The sequence below is a fragment of the Podarcis cretensis genome (genome assembly GCF_951804945.1).
Source record: "Podarcis cretensis genome assembly, chromosome: Z".
Classification (NCBI taxonomy): Eukaryota; Metazoa; Chordata; class Lepidosauria; order Squamata; family Lacertidae; genus Podarcis; species Podarcis cretensis.
The window spans coordinates 14,790,037-14,809,958 of record NC_137184.1 but is presented as its reverse complement, the minus strand read 5'-3'; the positions used below and the strand labels follow the sequence as shown (position 1 = coordinate 14,809,958).

Genomic DNA, 19,922 nt, shown 5'->3' with positions numbered 1-19,922 from the left:
ATTCTATATATCTGTATTGGCTTGCCCATACAAAAATGTTTTTAGCAGATGCTGAAAAAAGTTCACTCAAGGCACTTGCCTGATGTCAACAGGTAGGGTGTTCAAAAATTCCAAAATATATAAACACAAATACAAACACACAGTCCTCAACCTGAAAGCTATACAGTTCATGAACTGCTTTAACCACAACCACCACCCTGTCTGCCTGGCCACTCTCTGCACAGGAACAGCTTCCACAAATACTCTTCACTACATAACACAAATACAGTCATACCTTGGTTTTCGAACAGCTTAGTTCACGAACAACTTGGAACTTGAACACCGCAAACCCGGAAGTAAACAAACTTTGCCTCGGAAGCTGAACGTCTGGCAGGGCTTCCGCGGCTTCCAATTGGCTGCAGGATGCTCCTGCAGCTCCTGCAGCCAATCAGAAGCTGCGCCTTGGGTTTCAAACGTTTCAGAAGTTGAACGGACTTCCGGAACGCATTGTGTTCAAAAACCAAGGCCTGACTGTACTGTTGTCTCCCCATAGCCATTGGCCACTGGAATTCTATGAAGCCCAAGAGCATTCCGGAGAAGGAGAGGCCCCGCGACCAGAAGGCCTGCAACAGCCGAGCCGTCAAGGCCGGCTTTGTCACAGCACACGAGAGCAACCTGTACCGCAAGCAAAAGGACATCCGCCTCTGCGAGGATGATGAGAGGCGCTTCAAGAAGACGCCTCTGAAAGTACCTGCGGACATGACATATGGGCGGCCAGCACGGTGAGCAGAAGAAAGTGGGGCACCTCCTTGAGGGATTCCACAGAGGTGTAGTGGTGGAGAAACTGATTTTATTCCCCCTGTTATTTACCTCTCTCTTTTTGTATGCTCCAATCTCATATAATAGAGGCTTGGGGGATTGGACAAACCCAGTACAGTGGTACCTCGGGTTAAGACCTTAATTCGTTCCAGAGGTCTGTTCTTAACCTGAAGCACCACTTTACCTAATGGGGCCTCCTGCTGCCGCTGCACCGCCGGATCACGATTTCTGTTCTCATCCTGAAGCAAAGTTCTTAACCCGAGGTAATATTTCTGGGTTAGCGGAGTCTGTAACCTGAAGCGTATGTAACCTGAAGTGTATGTAACCCGAGGTACCACTGTAGTGTCTTCCCAGTACCAGCAAGGCTGCACTCATCAGGATGGGGCAGGGTGAGCCAGAAGTGGTGAGGTCAGGGGAACTCCAGGTTGGGATCTGTTGAGCTCCCACAGGGCTGCTGCAGCACTCCAGAACTCCACTGACATCCCTGCTGACAGAGATTGGTATGAATTCATGGCAAATGGAGTGGAGATATAGTCTGGTAATTCTTCTTGGGGCTGATGGGAGTTGTAGTTCAGCAGCGTCTGGATGGCTAAAGGTTCCCTGCTCTTGGTACAGACAACACAGAGGGAGATGGATCAATGGCCTGACAGATTTCCTGTGTTTATCAGAAGCATCTATAACTCAGTGGAAGAGCTTTGCATGCAGAATGTCCCAGGTTCAATCTCTTACCAGCTACAGGAGGGGAGAGTACTCGGGCTCAGATCCTGATTATGGGTTTCCCACTGAGGCATTTTGTTTGGCCACTGGATACTGGACTAGAAGGGCCATTGGCCTGATCCAGCAGCCAGGCTCTTCTTATATTCTGCATACCTTGTAAAATGTCAGATGGGCGGGTTACAAATACAGGTAATTAAAAACATATTATTATTATTATTATTAATATTATTCCTTGCATGGTGCCGAGTCAGCTGTGATGTTACAGATCTCACGTTTTAAAGGGGGGGAGCAAACTGCTAATAAAGTTGGTTTTTCTATTTAAAAAAGGGAGTAGGTGGGAGGGAGGGGGAGGAAATGGCTGCAAAAGGAAGATGTGATGAACGACAGCAAGTATTTTACCCGATAGCAAATGGGCTGCGCCTATGCAAATTGAATGGATTTTAAAATGGTCTTTAATGACAATTTTCGTTGCAGGCATTAACATTAATTGCAGCCAAATGAAAATGCAGCATTAGGTTGCTGTTAGCAGCAAATGCCCTGGCTATAAAGCTTTATCTTGATCAGAAGCAGCCGTCATGGGGATGACAAGGCCGACCGGTAAATTGCAGGCAGAATAGCTCTTACACCGCACAATGATCCCCCGAAGCAGGCTGGAATCAGCATCAATTTCCCTTTATTTCTTCATAAACGGAGGTTAAATGGCTGCCCGAGAGACCAGCAGGCACGGTTTGAAAGTTTGTCCCCCCCCCCGCCCGCCCTTTTAAAGAATAAATATGGCAAAATCCCAAGTAAGGCCAAAGTGCGGGATCTGACAGAGAAGAGGGGGAGCTATTAATTTAAAGTTATTATGCCCTATCCCGGATCGCCTTTAATAGCTACCTTTTATGCAGGCCAGCTGTATTTATCCCCTCGCTTTAAAAGCATGTTATAGACCAAATCAAATTACTGGCTCATTAGACCCACTTTAGGTTAAAAAGGAAAGAAAACTGGGGTGGGTGGTATTTAACCCATTCCTCTTCTGAGTGGCAGGTTTAAGAGTTACCACCAATGGAGAGAAGTGCCTGCTGGGCCAGATGCCGGTCACATCCTCACCATACATTTAAAAGCACATTTAAAGCATAAGGACATAAGGACACCCCTGCCGGATCAGGACAATGTTTAGTTCAGCACCCTGTCCTCACAGCAGCTGGCCAGAGACCTGTGGGAAACTCACAAGCAGGATTCTAGCCCAAAAGCACTCTCCCCTCCTCTGGTTTTCAGTAAGTGGCATTCAGAAGCATATGCCTTCCCTACAGAGAATCTTGGGAACCATAGTTTACCCGGAAAGAGCTACAGTTCCTGGCACCCTTAATTAAACAACTGTTTTGCACACAATTCTTATTTACTTTATTTGCAGTGGAGGGAAGGGCTGTCTCCCAGAGGCAGAGAATCTGCTTTTCATGCAGAAAGTCTCAGGTTCAATCCCAGTCGGCGTGGGAGTTTCCCTTGCCTGAAACCCTGGAGAGCTGCTGCCAGTCAGTGTAGATAATACTGAGCTTGATGGATTGATAGTTTGACTCAAGGTAGTGTGGCAGTAGAGTATCTGCCGTGCACGTAGAAGCTTCAAGATTCAATAGCTGGCATCTCCAAGTAGACCTGGGAAGTGGAACATCCCACCTGAAACCCTGGAGAGCCACTACCAGTCAGGGCAGACTACGGCTAGCCCTGCAGATTTTGCTGGACTGCAACTCTCACATCCATGACCACAGTGTAAGGCACCACAATGAATACCCCTGAACTAGAGGGATCAGTGATTGGACTCAGTATAAAGCCTCTACCTGTATTTCCAAGAAGGGTCGTAGCTCAGTGGTAGAGTATCTGCTTTCCATTTAGAAGGTCCCAGGTTCAATATCTAGGTAGGGCTGGAAAAGACCCTCATCTGAATCCCTGAAGAGCCACTGCCAGTCAGTGCTGACAGTACTGAGCTAGATGGGCCAATGGACCAACTCTGCATAAGGCAACATGTTCCTGGAAAGGGCCAGTAGCTCAGTAGCATAGCATCTGCTTTGCTTTCAGAAGCTCCCAAATTCAATCCCCAGAATCTTCAGGCTGGGCTAGTAATATCTCCTTTCTGAAACCCTGGAGAGCTGCTACCTGTCAGGGTTGACAGCACTGAGCTAGATAGGCCAATGATCTGACTCAATTTAAGGAATCTTTCTTTGTTCCTATATTCAAAGCAGTTCGGAGCCATAAAACAGTGAACAACATCAGTTTAAAATGTTTAATTGTGTTTCTAGCCTTCTGAGGGCACCTTAATTGTGATAAACATCCCACTGAGACCCAGGATGGTTTAGTGTTTAGAACCAAGACCTGGGAAACCAGGGTTCAAATCCCCATTCAGCCATGAAGCTCAGTGGGTAACCTCGGGCCAGTCACTCACTCTCAGCCTAACCTACTTCACAAAGCTGTGGATATAAAAACGGGAGGAAGAAAACCATGTATAGTATAGCTCTTTGGAGAACAGGTGGAATATAAATGCAAAATGAGGAAAGACTGCAGTATTTGAACATTTTAGTTTAGAGGAAAAGTGAATAAGATGCGACATGGTAGAGTTGATAAAATGATGCATGACATGGAAAAGTGTATAGAGAAAAAATGGGGGGATCTTACATCGAATTTCAGTTTATAGGCATTTCTGATAAGGGTGACCCCTCCTACTGGAAGAAGGCAGAGTCTTAAACTTGCAACTTCCTCTCTAGAGAGGTAGAGTCAGAGTGTCTCTCCAAACTGAGTAGCAGCAGAGCAGAATAACCGTCAAGCAGGCGCCCATACATCAAACAAATCACTGGAGTTCAGTACAAGAAAGGAAGGACACACACACACAAGCAAGCAGTTTGGCAAAAACACAAAAGGCAACACACCAGGGCTCCTCTCCATACCAATCTGCAAACCAACAGCAACCGCCTCTAGTGTTGACAAATGCTGCAATGCGTTGAACCATGATGCGGGCCTTTAACCCTAGCTGAATGTCTCTGAGCTCCAGCACGTTGAAGCTGAGTTGGGTCTCCTGAACCACCAGACACCCTGAACCACATGGGACCCTAGATGTGCCCCACATCTGAACAGGCTTGCATCAGATGTCATGGTCACTACTTGGGGCACCTCCAGACTGACCCCTCTGAAAGACATTGCAGAGGATTCAAGGGGAGGTGTTTGTTTCCCTCTAGCAATCACAGCACCTGACAAGCCTTTCTTAATAAAGGCTGGAAAGCCTTGGCAGAGAGCAACCAAGGTTGGTTCTTAACCTCAGCCACTTCCTCTTCTAAGAGGGGCCTCTCCCTCTTGACCTACCTACCGCCTGAATGGGAGGAACAGACGTTTTAGCCCATTTTTGTGGCAAAGGAGGCCTAACCAGAAAGGAGTCCTGGGACCTCAGGGCTCAGGTGCAAGCAGGAGGAGGAGGAGGGTTATCAAGCCCCGTCTTGTGAATAGATCCACTTTTCCCTATGCCTGCATGTGGACTTGTGTTTACTCTTATGGTGATGAAGTGTATTGAGCAGGTCTGGGTGTAAACCCTACCACCACCACCAAGGAAATCAACCCCATCACCCATGAAAGCAATTTTGGGAATTTTTTTGAATTAAGGAAAGCCTCAGAATCAGAGTGGGGGCTCCCCATACTTACCCCCGCCTGTTCTGGCAAAGAACCTAGAGAATCACCAAAGGCTGCTTGTCTGGAATCTCCAAATGCATAAATCTCCTCTGAGCTGTTGGGAACTTATTTTGCCTGACCAAAGGTGGCAGCCCTAGTGAGGTAGGAATTGCAAGTTCCTGGCCCTGCTGACTTCTCCTATGCCTGCCCGGCAGTTGGGACAGAATCCATCTGCCCCCTACATTTTCCCCTTCCCCAAACAACAGGGGTGGGGGGGGAGAGAGAAAGAGAATGAAGGAGAAGTAGAAATGAAGAAACAGGGAGGCAGGGCAGCCAACAGGAAACACAATGAAAACACCCATTCAAAATGATGATCTAGCAAACAAGAGGAAGGAGAGGACTAGACAAAGAAAAAAATCACAAAAACAAACATGCAATTCCCCCCCCCCCCTTCACATATTTACATGGAGAAACGCAACCATCCCTTGCAGCAGGCAGGGTCAGTCTGGAGAGACAGGGTGACTTCTCCCCTCCAGAGAGGAAGTTGCAAGTTGAAGACCCTGTCTGTCTCCAGTAGGGGAAGTCATCCCTATCTGAAATGGTATCCCTCTCCATCAGCTAAATGTTTTCCCCCCTATCTCATAGCACTAGAACTCAGGGATATCTAATGAAGCTGAATATTGGGAGATTCAGGACAGGTAAAAGAAAGTCCTTCATCACACAGCTCATAGTTAAACTATGGAACTCACTCCTGCAGGAGCCAATGATGACCATTTGAATGGCTTTAAAAGAGCTTTCTCTTTGGGCAGATTCATAGAGGAGAAGGTTATCAATGTCTATTAAGCACAGCAGTTATGCTCTGCCTCCACAGTCAGAGGCAGCAATGCTTCTGAATACCACTTGCTTGACACATCAGGAGAGAGGGCTCTCTTTTGCTTGGATTCTGCTTTTGGATTCCCACCAGGATTTCTGGTTGGCCATGGGACTAGGTGGGCCTTTGGCCTGGTCCATGAGGGCTTTTCATAGGTTCTTAAGAAAAATGGTAAGGCGGCTTTAACTGGCTGTTTACCTTGGAAGGTCATGCACCAGTTTAGGACAAGAGGCATTGCATCATGATTAGAGGAGCTGTTCAACGTGTGTGTGTGTTTTCTCCACCCCCCTCTCCTTCCCCAGGAAACTTGTTTGGCACAGGCCACGTGGCCACCTTTTGTTGCAAAGAGCCATAAAAAGGACATTTTTCATTCCTCTTTTTCCTTCCCCTTCTCTTCATCCCAGACATAGATTTATTCCCTTCCTAAGATCTGTGGTGTGCTAAGCTGGGAGGGGCTTTTCAGGAAGGCGCTGATGGGACAATAATAGATAATATGGCCGCTCCCAGGAGCGTTGTCCAGGACTGTAGCCTATTCATCAGCAGCCGGCACTCCTGCCAAGGTCAGCGCTAACGAGGATGTGGTGGGGTCCCCGGCCGCCCCCATGGGGCATCCTCCAATCAGATCGCTCGGATCCGCACTCCATCCTCTGATTTTTACAAGGGCTGCCTTCTGTGAACCAGGTTATGCCGCAGGGAGGTTGCCCTCAGAGCGCAGAGTGCCTCAGTAACAGATAACTCTGCTATATCCACGCTCTCATGCAAGAGACCCCTGCTCTCATCCTCTGAGCCTTGCTTTCAAGCAAAAGTAGGCGTGTGTGTGTGTGTGTGTGTGTGTGTGTGTGTAAGAGAGAGAGAGAGAGCATGCATTTACACACATACAGCGTGACTTTAATGTTTAGTAAATTGGTTAATGTATCAAACACCATTTTGATTAAAAAGGGCCCAATGATTAATCAGATTTTTTAAAGACTACTGGGTTTGCTCACCTGTCTGTCTGTTTATTGCATTTATATCTGTTTGTTTATTGCATTTATGTCCCACCTTCCCCCACCCCCGCACAAGTGGCATGCATGGTTCTCCCCCCTCATTTCATCCTCAGAGCAACAACCCTATGAGGTAGATTAGGTTGAGAGAGGCAACGACTGGCCCAGAGCTACCCAGTGAGCTTCATGGATGAGAGGGAATTTGAACCCTGGTCTCTCAGGTCTTAGTCCAGCACTCTGACCACTGCATCACACTGTATCCAGTGTTCATCCTGCTCAAAGTAGAACTACTGGAATTAATGGTTATGTATAATTCAGGCTCATTCATTTCAGTGGGTCTACTCCAAGTATAACTTAGTTAGCTACAACCCTACCCAATAGACTGGAGAGTTGTGCCCCTCCTATAAAAGCTAAGGGCCACACGTTTCCCAGCCTTGCTATAGTTGCATCTTATAGGCCAGAGTGGATTGTGTGTTTCTCCCAGACTCCTGTATAAGCTTTCTGGCTCTTCCTTATCTGGAGGACAACAGGTTCCCCAACCCTAAATTACATTGTCCCGTGCTGACAGACAGCTGGAAAACTGGATAGCTTCTGCTTATGCACTTCCAGCAAAGGAAAAGCCACCGCCTCCAAACAGTGGGAGATTTAATGCAGCCAAACATAACTGTGCATAACCACCAGTAAGTAAGGGCCTAAGGACCACAAAACTGTAAATTGCTAGAGAAAGCATGGCCCGGTCATGCTCACTCACCTTGGGGGAGCAAGGAAGTATTGTCTGCCCCGGCCTTTCCTCTTTCTCCCTCTTCTGTTTGAACCATGTAAGCTGAGCAGACATCGGAGGCTGGGACCGCATGTTTGTGACTAACTTCTGTATTTTGCAACCCAAGAATGCCTTACGTCTGTTGTTTTTGCTGTAGCTTTGAGATGCATACATGAGACCAGTGAATACTGTAAGTGAATACTGTAAGTGAATACTGTAAGTAAAGAGTGAGCCAAGCCCTGCATCCTTTTTTGAATTCAGGTAATCAGCCATTTTTTTCTTTTGGTAGTTATTCACACAAGTGGGACTTCAGGATTAACTGGTGTTCCCCAGATATTTCCCTAAACGAATCATAGACAAATCATAGAATCATAGAATCGGAAGGAACCACAAGTGTCTTCTAGTCCAATCTCCTACAATGCAAGAATCCCAACATGTGGTCTCCCATCCACTTTGAAACAATACTGGATCCTGCTTAGCTTTGCAAATATAGCCACATACATATAGCCACCCTATATTTAAAACACTGTGATACCACGTTAAAACAGTCACAGCTTCCCCCAAATAATTCTAGGGGTTCCAGTTGGTTAAAGGTGCTGAGTGTTGCTGGGAGACCCCTATATTCCCCTCACAGACCTACAATTGCCAGATTGGTTTAATAGTCAATCCCTCTTCACAGGGAACTGGAAATTGTAGCTCTGGGGGAATAAATTAGATTATTTAATTTCTATACAGCTTAATATATATAAAAATATCCCTAAATGGATAAAAGAAACAAAGATCATTGAGACAAAACAAAATGACCATCTCAGTTTCTCTCTCTTTTGTGGTTGGCCTTCTTAACTGCATTTTGTTCTGAAATTGTTCTATGGGTCTTTGGACTGCTATAAAGATTTAGTGGTGTATAGAAAACTGAAGCAACAACAGATAAACAAAATATTGCAATAATACACAGTTTCATATAAAAATGTTACATTAATATATATAAATCAATATCAGTTCATTTTCTAGCGACCCTCAGCACTCTTAAAAGACTACAGCTCCCAAGATGCTTTGGGGAAGCCATGGCTGTTTACAAAGTGGTATCATACTTCTTTAAACATATGATGTTAATGTGGCCTATATGTTCTTTACTCAGCTTCCTTGAAAACACCAGCAATTTAGGAACACAGGAAATGGCCTTTTAAAGAGTCAGACCTGCTGGTCCACCTAACTTAGTATTGTTCCTTTCTGGGCAAACTTCAGGGCAGGGTGCGGGGATGGCATGTGCCAGTGATGAACAGGGTCAGAGACAAAAGTGGTCTGGCGCAATGAATGTGAAGTTTATCTTTTACAGTAGGATAGTTTTTCCACATGCACACTTCTCTATCCTCCATGCAGACAAACACTGATCATTTATCAGAGTTTAATGACAAATCCCAGCCTGGCAAAAACACCTAAGGTGGATGTGGAAAAGGGTCAGAAAGGGATGAGGTCTAGGAAGTGTCCCAAGAGACAGATAGTGAGATCTGCAGGGCCACATTTGTCCCCTGGGCTTGAGATTTCCCACCCCTGGTTTACTCTGCCTGTCAGAAGCTCTCAATCATTTCAGAACAGGGAACTTCCCTAGCGCAACCTGGATATGAACAAGATTGAACCTGGGACCTCCTGCATCCCAGGTAGATGCTGCACCACTAAGCTATGACCCTTCCCCTCAAAATAAAGTAAGATTCTAGTCCTCATGATTCTGAATAAACAGCCAATTGACACAGGAAGCTGCCTTGCCCTGAGTCAGCTCAGTACAAGTTCCTGGTCCATCTAACTCAGTACTGTCTACACTGACTGGCAGCATCTCTCCAGGGTTCCAGACAGGGCTCTTCCCAGCCTTACCTGGAGATCTGACTGGGGCTTGAACCTGGGACCTTCCGCTCGGCCCACTGAGCTGCTGCCCTTCCTTCCCCAGACTTCTTTGTACTCTGCTTCAGACACATCTCAGCAAGAGCAAAGCAAATTTGACACACTCATAACTACACACACACATTCCTCTAAGCATGGCAATGAACATCTGATAAATCTTTTTAAGCGTTCTGTTTACAAGAGAATTTATTCTTCTGACGGCATCAGCTCATACGAGCCCTCTGAGTCAAATAACAGATCTTCCGACTCTTAGAAAAAAGCATTTTCCTTATTGGCTGCCCACAGAGAAGTAATTTATATCACTGTTTTCCCCCCCTCCTTTCAATTTACTGGGGGCGGGGGCATGAAGGCGTATGGAAATCTGAGGTCATCTGCAGTTTTTGTGGTGGGCGGAGGGGGAGGGGGGACGGGACCACAGTCACTTTTCCCACCCAAGATAAGGCATTTTAATTTAATTTAGTGTGCTTTAAAATGCATGCAGGCTAACCATTGGTTTGATTGGGTAGTTTTGCTGGCATTCAGGATCCAGATTCCCAAATGTTTTCCACCTACACATTTGGGATTTGTCAGTGGAGAAGGGTCTTCTTTCTTTTTCTGAGGAAGGGAAAATGAGGACAAATGGGGATCATTTTCAAAATGATCCTCCATGCCTCTCAGTGGCTTTATTTCTGGGGTCTGTTTAGAGGCCTATCTGTAAAGCTGTGGGGGGGCTGCATGATACGGCTTCAAGGGACAGCTCCTTTATAGTCCTGCCTTCCTTGTCCGCCTTTCCCCTACTGCCACCTATGACAAAGGCTCTCTCCTGCTACTAATTGAATCTGCCCCTTCTTCGGAAGAGGGGATACTATCAAGCTAACAAACTGTAAATGGGCGTTTACAGCTTGACTTGGAAGCTGAGGCCCTCCGGCCACTTGCATCCACATTCCCTCCCCTGCCATTACTTTTTTATGCTCGCCAGGCCATAAACAATTAAAAAAGATAACCAAATGCCCAGCGGTCCTCTTTCCTAATTAAGGTGTGAGCACCAAGGCTATGGAAAGGAGCTAAGTGCTTCAGTTACCTCCCTCTCCTCTCTTTCTCTGCTTCCCCCTCCCACTCTCTGCAGGCCTTGTTAGATCAGACAGGTCCCTTACCCAAATGGGAACAATTAAAGCCAGCAAGAGAGGGAGGGAGAAAGAAGGAAGGTTCAAGGAACAGCAGGCTCTATCTGCTGCCTAGGAAAGACATGAATCTGTGGATGCATCATTCTCTTTGCTGCTGGGACAAGGAGAGCAGGAGAAATAAGCACGGGGGACTTGGTCAGCTGCTGTTTATCGGTTATCATTTGGGATAGAGGTAGAATGGGGAAAAGGAGCCCCTAGCATTGCACAGCATGGTAACACCGATCAGGGAATGGTGGAACAGCTGACTAGGACTTGGGAGACCAGGGTTCAAATCTCCAAACAACATACAGTGGTACCTCAGGTTAAGAACTTAATTCGTTCTGGAGGTCCGTTCTTAACCTAAAACTGTTCTTAACCTGAGGTACCACTTTAGCTAATGGGGCCTCCCGCTGCTGCCGTGCCGCCGGAGCACGATTTCTGTTCTCATCCTGAAGCAAAGTTCTTAACCCGAGGTACTATTTCTGGGTTAGCGGAGTCTATAACCTGAAGCGTCTGTAACCCAAGGTACCACTGTAAAGCTCATTTAGGTGACCTTGGACCAGTCATTGCCTTTCAGCCTAACCTACCTCACAGGGTGTAATGGGGATTGAATGAGATGGGGGAGTTGTGCATCGCCTTGAGATCATTGGAGAGAAAGGTGGGATATAAATGCAATAAATGAAATGAGAAAAGGTTGCAACATTTGGGGCTTCTCAATTTAGAGAAATCCAAGTAAGAGGCAACATTACAGAAGTTTATGAAACTGCATGCAGGATAGAGAAAGCGGACAAAGGGAAGTTTTTCGCCCACTTTCCTAACACTAGAATTCATGAACATCCAACAAAGCTGAAAGTTGGAAGATTCAGGATGGACAATATAAAGGACTTTTTCATGCAGCATGTAGTTAAACTGTGGAACGGGGTGGAAGAAGTAATAATAATAATAATAATAATAATAATAATAATAATGTACTACAGGAGGTATTGATGTATACTAATGTGGATGGCTTTGAATGAGGATAGGACAAATCCATGGAGAACACGGCCATCAATGGCTACTAGCCATTGGGGAGCAGGTGACGCTGTGGTTTAAACCATTGAGCCTCTGCCCCAGTTCCTGCCAACCTAGCAATTCAAAAGCATACCAGTGCAGGCAGATAAATAGGTAAAACTGCGGCGGGAAGATAAACAGTGTTTCTGTGCACTCCGGCTTCCGTCATGGTGTCCTGTCGCGCCAGAAGCAGCTTAGTCATGCTGACCACTGTGGGATGTAAACACAGGAGCAGTCAATGACAACATTCCTAGAGTGTACATATTAGAACATGGGGAGGGATGTCTGTCTAGTAAGCAGGTAAACTTCCTGGGGACGGACTTCCTCCGCATGTGACCAGAGGTGGGTGTGGCCTCACCTGTGCAGGTAAATGATAAAAGCACAGGGCAGGCAGCCATATCTCTCTCTCTCATCTTCATCTTCTGAAGGAGCAACATGCCCTCTTGGCTCTCAGCCAAGAGAGGACAGTACTATCTTCCTATAAGATAGATTCTAAGTGTATGTAACCTTTTTAAAGCTGTCTGCCTTCTGGGATCATATTGTGAACAGAACATGAGTAAACTCTTTTATACTTTTATGAAGACTGTGTCGTGTCTTGTATTTTAAGAGGGAACAAAAGGGGAAATTACCAGAGTAATTATTATAGAGGTTCTAGCGAACCTGTGCAGACGTTACCGTTTCGAACTAAAAGGGGAATGTCATAAACTCTGCTGATATTTTGGGAACTTGTTAGCACAAGTTGGATTAGGATATAATCTCACAATATATCCTCTCCTGCACCCCAGAACATTCCCACAACCACATGACTCTGAAAACTGTCTGCAGACAAACACTGGCTCCCTTGGCCTGAAGCAAGATGAGCGCCACATCCCATAGTCAAGTTTGACTGGATTTAACCGTCCAAGGGCCCATTACCTTTTTTTACTAGCCATGATGGCTATGCTCTGCCTCCAGAGTTGGAGGCAGCATGCTTCTGAACACAAGTTGCTGGAAACCACAGGAAGGCAGTTCTCTTTTGCTGGGGTCTTGCTTTTGCAGGTTTCTCACAGGCAACTGGTTGGCCTCTGTAACAATAGGATGCTGGGTGAGGTGGGCCATTGGACTGATCCAGCAGGCTCTTCTTGGTTTCTTAGCCATTGGGCATGTTCTTCTTTGGGGCATGAGGCTGCAGCTAAGTGAAAGAACAGGTTCCTAGGTTCAATCCCTAACACATTCAGGCTGGGCTAGGAGAGGGTCCTTTCTTTGAGAAGGGAATGATGGGCAAGATGGGCCATTGACCTAATTCAGCAGGGCTTTCCATATGTTCTTAATGCCCAGAGAAGGTATCAGAGGGTTGTGTTGCATGGGGAGAAGGAAGCAGATTAGAATTTTGTAAGTTTTTCAGAGGGAAAAGTTTTCAGAGGAAACTGACACACCACCCTAGAGTACAGTGTTGTCACTTTGTCCCCAGCTGCCTGCTCACAGGTCGGCGTTGTGCATAGATTTTAATTTTAACAAAACAGCTGTCTCCAGCAAAAGGATCATCAACATCTGAAAAGGTTTTTTTTTTTAATAATAAAAAAAAGAAATTCTCTGTCTTCTGCTGAACAGACTTCGGAGCTGTCATTGATTTTCCAGGAAGTGGGGGGGAAACCCGCCTCTGGCTATTCAACCAAATTAGTAGTCACTGATGACCAATTATTTTGCCCCGCTGTGAACGGGAAGCCGTTACTAAAAATCCAGTTTGTCAGACCCAAGGCTTTTCCCCTGAAACACCTTTCAACCGGTGTGTACTTAAAGTCCCTCAGAAGGTTCTGATGCTTTGGGGAAGTTTAATCCTCCATATAAAAAATAAAATAAAAAGTTTTAATGAGCTGCAGGGATGTGACGGGCCATCATGAGAACAGGCTGTTCTGCTCTCGGTAGAGAACTGTTTCGCCAAATGGGCGAATCACGCCTGTCAGGATTTATACATACCTACAGCCGAAAAATGTCAGCCTTATATTTGCAAATTATAATTATCGTTCCTTGCGTTGACTGTCCTCCCCACCAAATACCTTAGGGTTTTTATTTTTTCAAAAAGAGAAGTCCTGATTTCCTAGTCTCTGTCACAAACATGCCATGGGCTTGTATCCAACAGGGAAGAGTTTGTAGCTCGTTTAAGGCCTACACAGTTTTGATTTTAAAATAGTGTTAATAATTCATTATCCTTTAAAGAAAAAAGGGGGGAAAGATCCAGCCCGCAGAGCCTTAATTAGGCACTCCCAGCCTCCCCATTTGGCACATAAGGCAGTTTTGGCCAAGTCATGCCCACCTGCCACCTTCACACCACACATTTAAAGCACTATGATACCATTTGAAATAGTGGCTTCCCCCAAAGAATTCTGGGAGCTGTGGTTTGTGGATGGGGCTGAGAGGGGAAACTCCCTCTTCCCATTCCGGAGTGGCTTAACAATCAATCCTCCTTCCTAGGGAATTCTGGGAATTGTAGTTCTGTGAGGGGAATAGCGGTCTCCTAACAACCCTCAGCACCCTTAATGAACTACACTTCCCAGGATCCTTTGGGAGAAGCCATGGTTGTTTAAAGTGGTATCACAGTGCTTTAAATGCATCGTGTGAATGTGGTCCAGGGGTCATATATGATGTCAGGTGTGTGACAGTGAAAGATGGGCCTTGATCAAAAGAGGAAAATCAGCTGCTCACCTAATCCTGCAAAGCCCTATGGACAAAAAAAAAACCAAAGAAAGAGTTAAAACTTTTTCACAGCGAAGTATCATATTCTAGTTTGAAGGCAGGTGTGCTTTCCAAGAGAAGCAGCCTAGCGCACATCTTACAATCAAGCTGAACAGGAGCTTGCTTCTCTTTCAAATGAAATATTTCCTGGGTCTTGGAAATCAATTTAGCGTCAGAGTACATAAAAAATCTAGAAAAGTGTGGCAGTTTGGGAGGGAGAGATGTTCCTTTGAAAGTAATGTTTTTGAATAGACGGTGGAATTGGTTTGCAGATATTTAAGGAGAGGCAACGTTAGAAGGAGTTCTGCCAATAATCTCCTAAATGTTTGTGTGTGTGTGTGTGTGTGTGTGTGTGTGCGCACACACACACACACACATATACACCGTACTTTTTGTGTATAAAAATCATATTTAAAAGTGGGGGTTGTCTTATACATGGATAGTGCACAGGGTTGCCATTTGATTGGTAGCTGCCGCAGCTGTCAGCAGCTATTGTGCGTGTTATTGGTTGCTGCATTAATGGGTGGTGTTGATTGGCTGACACTGTGGTAGTTGGCTGGGTGGCAGCTTATGCTGGCGATGGGACAGACGGGAGGTGGATTTTGCGATGTGGGTGGGTGAGCGGTTTTCGGCAATTCCCCCCCCCCAAAAAAAAAAAACTCAACAACTCTGGGCAATCCTCAAAAAAGCTCAACGACCAGAGCCAACAACTCTGTGCCATCTCCCCACATTTTCTTAAATTTGAGTCCCCCAAAATAGGGATAGTCTTATACACAGGGGCATCTTATAGACGGAAAAGTATGGTATTCTGCAACTTTCCTGCATTGCATCTGGGAATTAGATATGCAGGTGAAGAGGAGAGATATGCAAATAGGCTGGCTTGGTTCTCAGTGCCTCCCACCGAGTTCTGTAGCAGGAAGAGAAACCTGACTGAGCATAATGCCCATGCTCTGTCTCCAGAGCTGGAGGTAGTAATGCTTATGAATACCAGTTTCTGGATACCACAGGAGTGGGGAATGCTCTAGTGCTCATATCCTGCTTGCTGACTTCCCAAAGGCACCTGGTTGGCCACTATGAGAACAGGATCTTGGACTAGATGGGCCATTGGCATGATCCAACAAATCTCTTCTTACATTCTTAGTGCTGGTCCCTGACACTGTGGCAGGAGTGGGTGATAATAAGGGCAGGTATAACTCCTCTCTCCAGTAGGGTGCCAAGATGCATCGTTTGCATTCTCTCATATAACTGAATGGTAAGCATTAAGAACATAAGAAGATCCTGGCTGCTGAATCAGGCTGAAGGGGGCCCCTCTAGTCCAGCATCCTGTTCTCACAGTGGCAAACCAAATACCTCAATGGGAAACCCACAATCAGGACATGAGTACAACAGCGGTTTGGGGCAGGCATCAGCTGGCCTATTGCTCCTCGTACCCGATTGTCCCTTCTCCTGACCCCATCCCTGCTATACCTGAAGCAGAAAATCCAAATAGCATCTCCCATCATGCTTAAATTATAAACAGCATTATGCTGCCCTCTGAGATGGGCCATGTCAGCCTATCAAATGGTACAGCTGGCCCCAAATCAGGAATGTGGTGATGTCCATAAGACATAGTCCCTGTGATCTATGACATACCATCCCCTTCAGCCCAGCTCCACACATCCAGAAAGGATGGTCTCTTTATATATGAATGGCCACATTGGGTGTATAGCATTAGATCATGCACATAACACATACCGTCCCCCCCCCAACTGCCCCACTTTAAATGGGACATCCCAAAATTACAGAAGCCATACTGGCTCACCTAAGCCGCCACTTCCCAAAGTTTTTTGTGCAGGGAATGCTCAGGCTTTCAGAACCAAATGTAGGGCCACCAGACATCAGGATTCGTCCCTTGAAAATGGTGTCTGGGCAGAATTTTCAAAAGGCGGCAAAAATGTCCTAGGAAATCTGGGTGTATGGCAGCCCATATCAGAAGTGCTGATTTGTGTGTGTGTGTTCTTTTCTTAAAAAATAAGAACTTCCTTTTTTGAGATTTTGCCTAAACCAAAAGGCCACTTTTCAGTGATGTGCTTTGAAATAATTTCACATCTACCTAGAAAGAAGAGGGGGATTCTCCTCAGAATGGGAAGTGAGAGGGTTTTTTTTTGCTAGGTATATATCTATGGTGCTCAAAGGAGACACACTCTCTTTCTCTCTCCTCTCTAAGGTTGTCTGTGTAGGACTCTCTGGTTTACGTCTATAGTTCTGAAGCCCTGAGTGTTCCCCACCCGAAAGAATTTGGAAAGTAGCAGCTTAGGTGAGCCAGAAGGTGGAGCTGGCTGTGTGGTGGGAGCATTGGGTGGCAGGGAGCAGTGGTGTAGCGTGGGTTGTCTGCACCTGGGGCAAGGCAAGTAATTTGCGCCCCCTAACCCATGGATTTGCGCCCCCTAACCCGTGGATTTGCGCCCCCTAACCCTAACCCCCAGATGTTGTGCCCGGTGCGGCTGGCCCCCCCTGCACCCCCCACGCTACACCACTGGCAGGGAGCAGAAAAGGACAGTCCAAGGATTTAAAGGAGGTGGCAGTTAGGAGGAGTGAGAGGGCAAGATGGGGGAAGCAGTAGTTGTTAACAGGTTTATTAAAAGAGAGAGAGCGCAACATCCACATGCACAGGAGAAGTAGGCTCGTGGGGAAAACCTGGTTGTGCAGGTATGTGTGTGTGCATATGTTGCATTTCCTCCCTTTTCTATTCTAGTTCCCAGAACTGTCTTCTGACTGCATAGTGCAAAAAATGTGTCACTTCCGCTTTTTGCCCCTTCCATTTAAAAATGCACTTGTTTGCTGCTCAATTAAATAGTGGTACTTGCAGGGAAGAAATTTTCCATGAGGTGGAAAATAAATTTTAGGTTTCTTATTTGCTTTGGTTTTGTTGTTCTTTTCTTTTCTTTTCTTGTAAGAGAGTCACCGAGTGCTTTTATATTTAATGAAGTTGACAAAACTGAAAAGCTCTCTGTTGTTTTTGTCTCATGCTTCTGTTAAAAGCAGAAGATGCCATGGAAAACTTTGTGGCTACAACTGCAAACATGTATATGGGGTGGGGATGCTCTCATGCAAGTCAGCTGGCTCCTGCACACATCCCAATTTTCCCTTGCAGAATGTTGGAGGGTATGATAACTGTTGTACTGTATCAATCCATCAACCTCTGATGGATGATTTAGAAGAACTGGGTCCAGCATCACTTTCGCTGATCATGTGTGCCAGTATCCATACTTAGCAGAGTTACATCTCAATGCAGCTCCTTCCTTGGAAGCGTCTTTGGCGTTCAAGGTACACACGGTAGGCAATAAACACTCATGGACGCCATAAAGATTCAGTTAAGTGTAGAGGTTTACTTGACAGGCATAAAAGCATATTGGTAGCAAATATATACAGACATTCACCACTTCCATGGTCAAGGCATGCTTGAGTCCAACAAGAGTCCAAGACTCTCTCTCTGCTTCTCTCACCACAAGGCGCAAGCAAGAGACTCACAAGTTACAGTGTCATACTGTGTGTGTCCAAAGAAGAGTTCCCATAGAAAATGTCCTTGCATAAACAAAACAATCTCAGCCTTCTGCTGCTTCTTGAAACTTCTTCTGTGTTCTTCTCTGTTTCTGGAACAAATGATTCTCACAGACAGAGAGAAAATATCCAACAATAACTTCATTAGCAAAGGCTCCTCTGAAGCCTGCAGTGTGCAATAATTAGTAATAAAATTCACGGTAGGAACAAAATAAATTAGGGGAGGGGGATTTAGGAAGAGTGACCACTTGCATACATGACAGGGAAATGACTGCAACCTCCACCATTTATTTATTTTTAAAGCATTGGCTATGATGAAGAAGGCATTTTATAGCTGCCCAACATTGACTTTAGGTAGGGACCCACTCCTAGTGACTTCTGTATGTTGTTGGACTACAGCTTCCATCAGCCCCAGTCAGCATGGCCGATGGTTAGAGGTGATGGCAATTGTAGTCCAACCACACAATCTACTGGCCTCCCAGTGTTGTGAACTACAACTCCCACCACCATTGACCACTGGCCCAGCTGGGGTTGAATGTAGGGAAATTCAGTTTTGTTTACTTAATTCAGACTTCTCAAATGAAAACAAAGCTGTTATTCAAAATTTACATTTTTCCAAATTTTGGGTTGGAAGTTCTCCATCCAAACAATGTTTATCAAAATGCATACATTATCGGGAAACATGTGAATATATATATATATGCAAATATGATGTAGAAAAGAATGTATTATGTTAGAGGAAATTGCAAAACAGGTGGAGATGTTAGTCAAAAAGTCATATAAAAGGTTGTGTCTGTTAGGCGAAATTCATACTAAAAGGCTGGTGGATTTTCCCAAGAATTTAAGAAATCAATCAATTGAGGTGGAGCTATGGAGAAGTAGCTTCAAAGATTGCAAAAAAATAGGAACTTAGATAGCAGAAATTGATACATCCACCCACCCCTAGGCTGATAGGATGTTGGGAGTCCAGCAATGTCTAGAGGGCACATGTGGGTCTTGATCTGATCCAGTTATATGGCGTTTGATTATTAGAGATTCATTTATAGATTCCTTCTTCCATGAGATCTTACCCTTCCCATTTTTCCCCAGGCCCTCCACGCCATTCTTTGATCTATTGCAGCACAAATACAAAGAGATGTGGATGGACGAGCAGAGAGCCATCATCAAAGCCGAGAAGGCAGAAAAAAAGCAGAAGGTGAGCAGACCTTTGGAGCATAAGAACTTAAGAAGAGCCTGCTGGATCAGGCAAATGGCTCATCTAGTCCAATGTGCTATTCTCACCGTGGCCAACCAGATGCCTGTGGAAGCCTACAAGCAGGACCTGAATGCAACAGCAACTCTCCAATTGTTGCTCCTCATCATCTGGTATTCCGAGATAGATTTTGCTATCATAATAGATCTCCATAAGAAGAGCCTATTGGATCAGGCCAATGGCCCATCTAGTCTAGCATCCTGTTGTGACAGTGCCAACCAGATGCCTCAATTGGAAATCCTTAAGCAGGAGCACATTCTCCTCCTGTGGTTTCCAGCAGCTGGTTGAAGATATGTTGGTTTTGCCAGGCTCCATGATGAAAGATTGGAGGTATGTTGCTTGTTCATTTCCAGGCCCAACTTAAGGAGCTTGTGTTGGTGTTTAAAGTTGTAAACAACTTAGGCCCCAAATATCTGAAAGACCACTTCCTTTCCTACAGACTTCCTTGGGTGTTAGGATCAGCAGAGGGGGCCTTCATGGTAGATCCACCACCTTCAGAATCTCATGGAATAGTGGTGACCCTGGAGAGGGTGGCAGCCTCTAAGTTGTGGAACTCCCTTCCCACAGAGAT

At 45.6% G+C, this 19,922-nt stretch overlaps 1 protein-coding gene across 1 annotated transcript in view; it reads left to right on the top strand.

Annotated features, from left to right (window-relative positions):
- The window catches only part of CFAP77 (cilia and flagella associated protein 77), a 98,558-nt gene that overhangs the window by 57,240 nt on the left and 21,396 nt on the right, over positions 1-19,922 (top strand). Inside the window, exons 3-4 of the mRNA XM_079961492.1 lie at positions 533-761; positions 19,189-19,294. Coding sequence (XP_079817618.1) covers positions 533-761; positions 19,189-19,294 — 335 coding nt within the window. The remainder of the gene's footprint in view (positions 1-532; positions 762-19,188; positions 19,295-19,922) is intronic.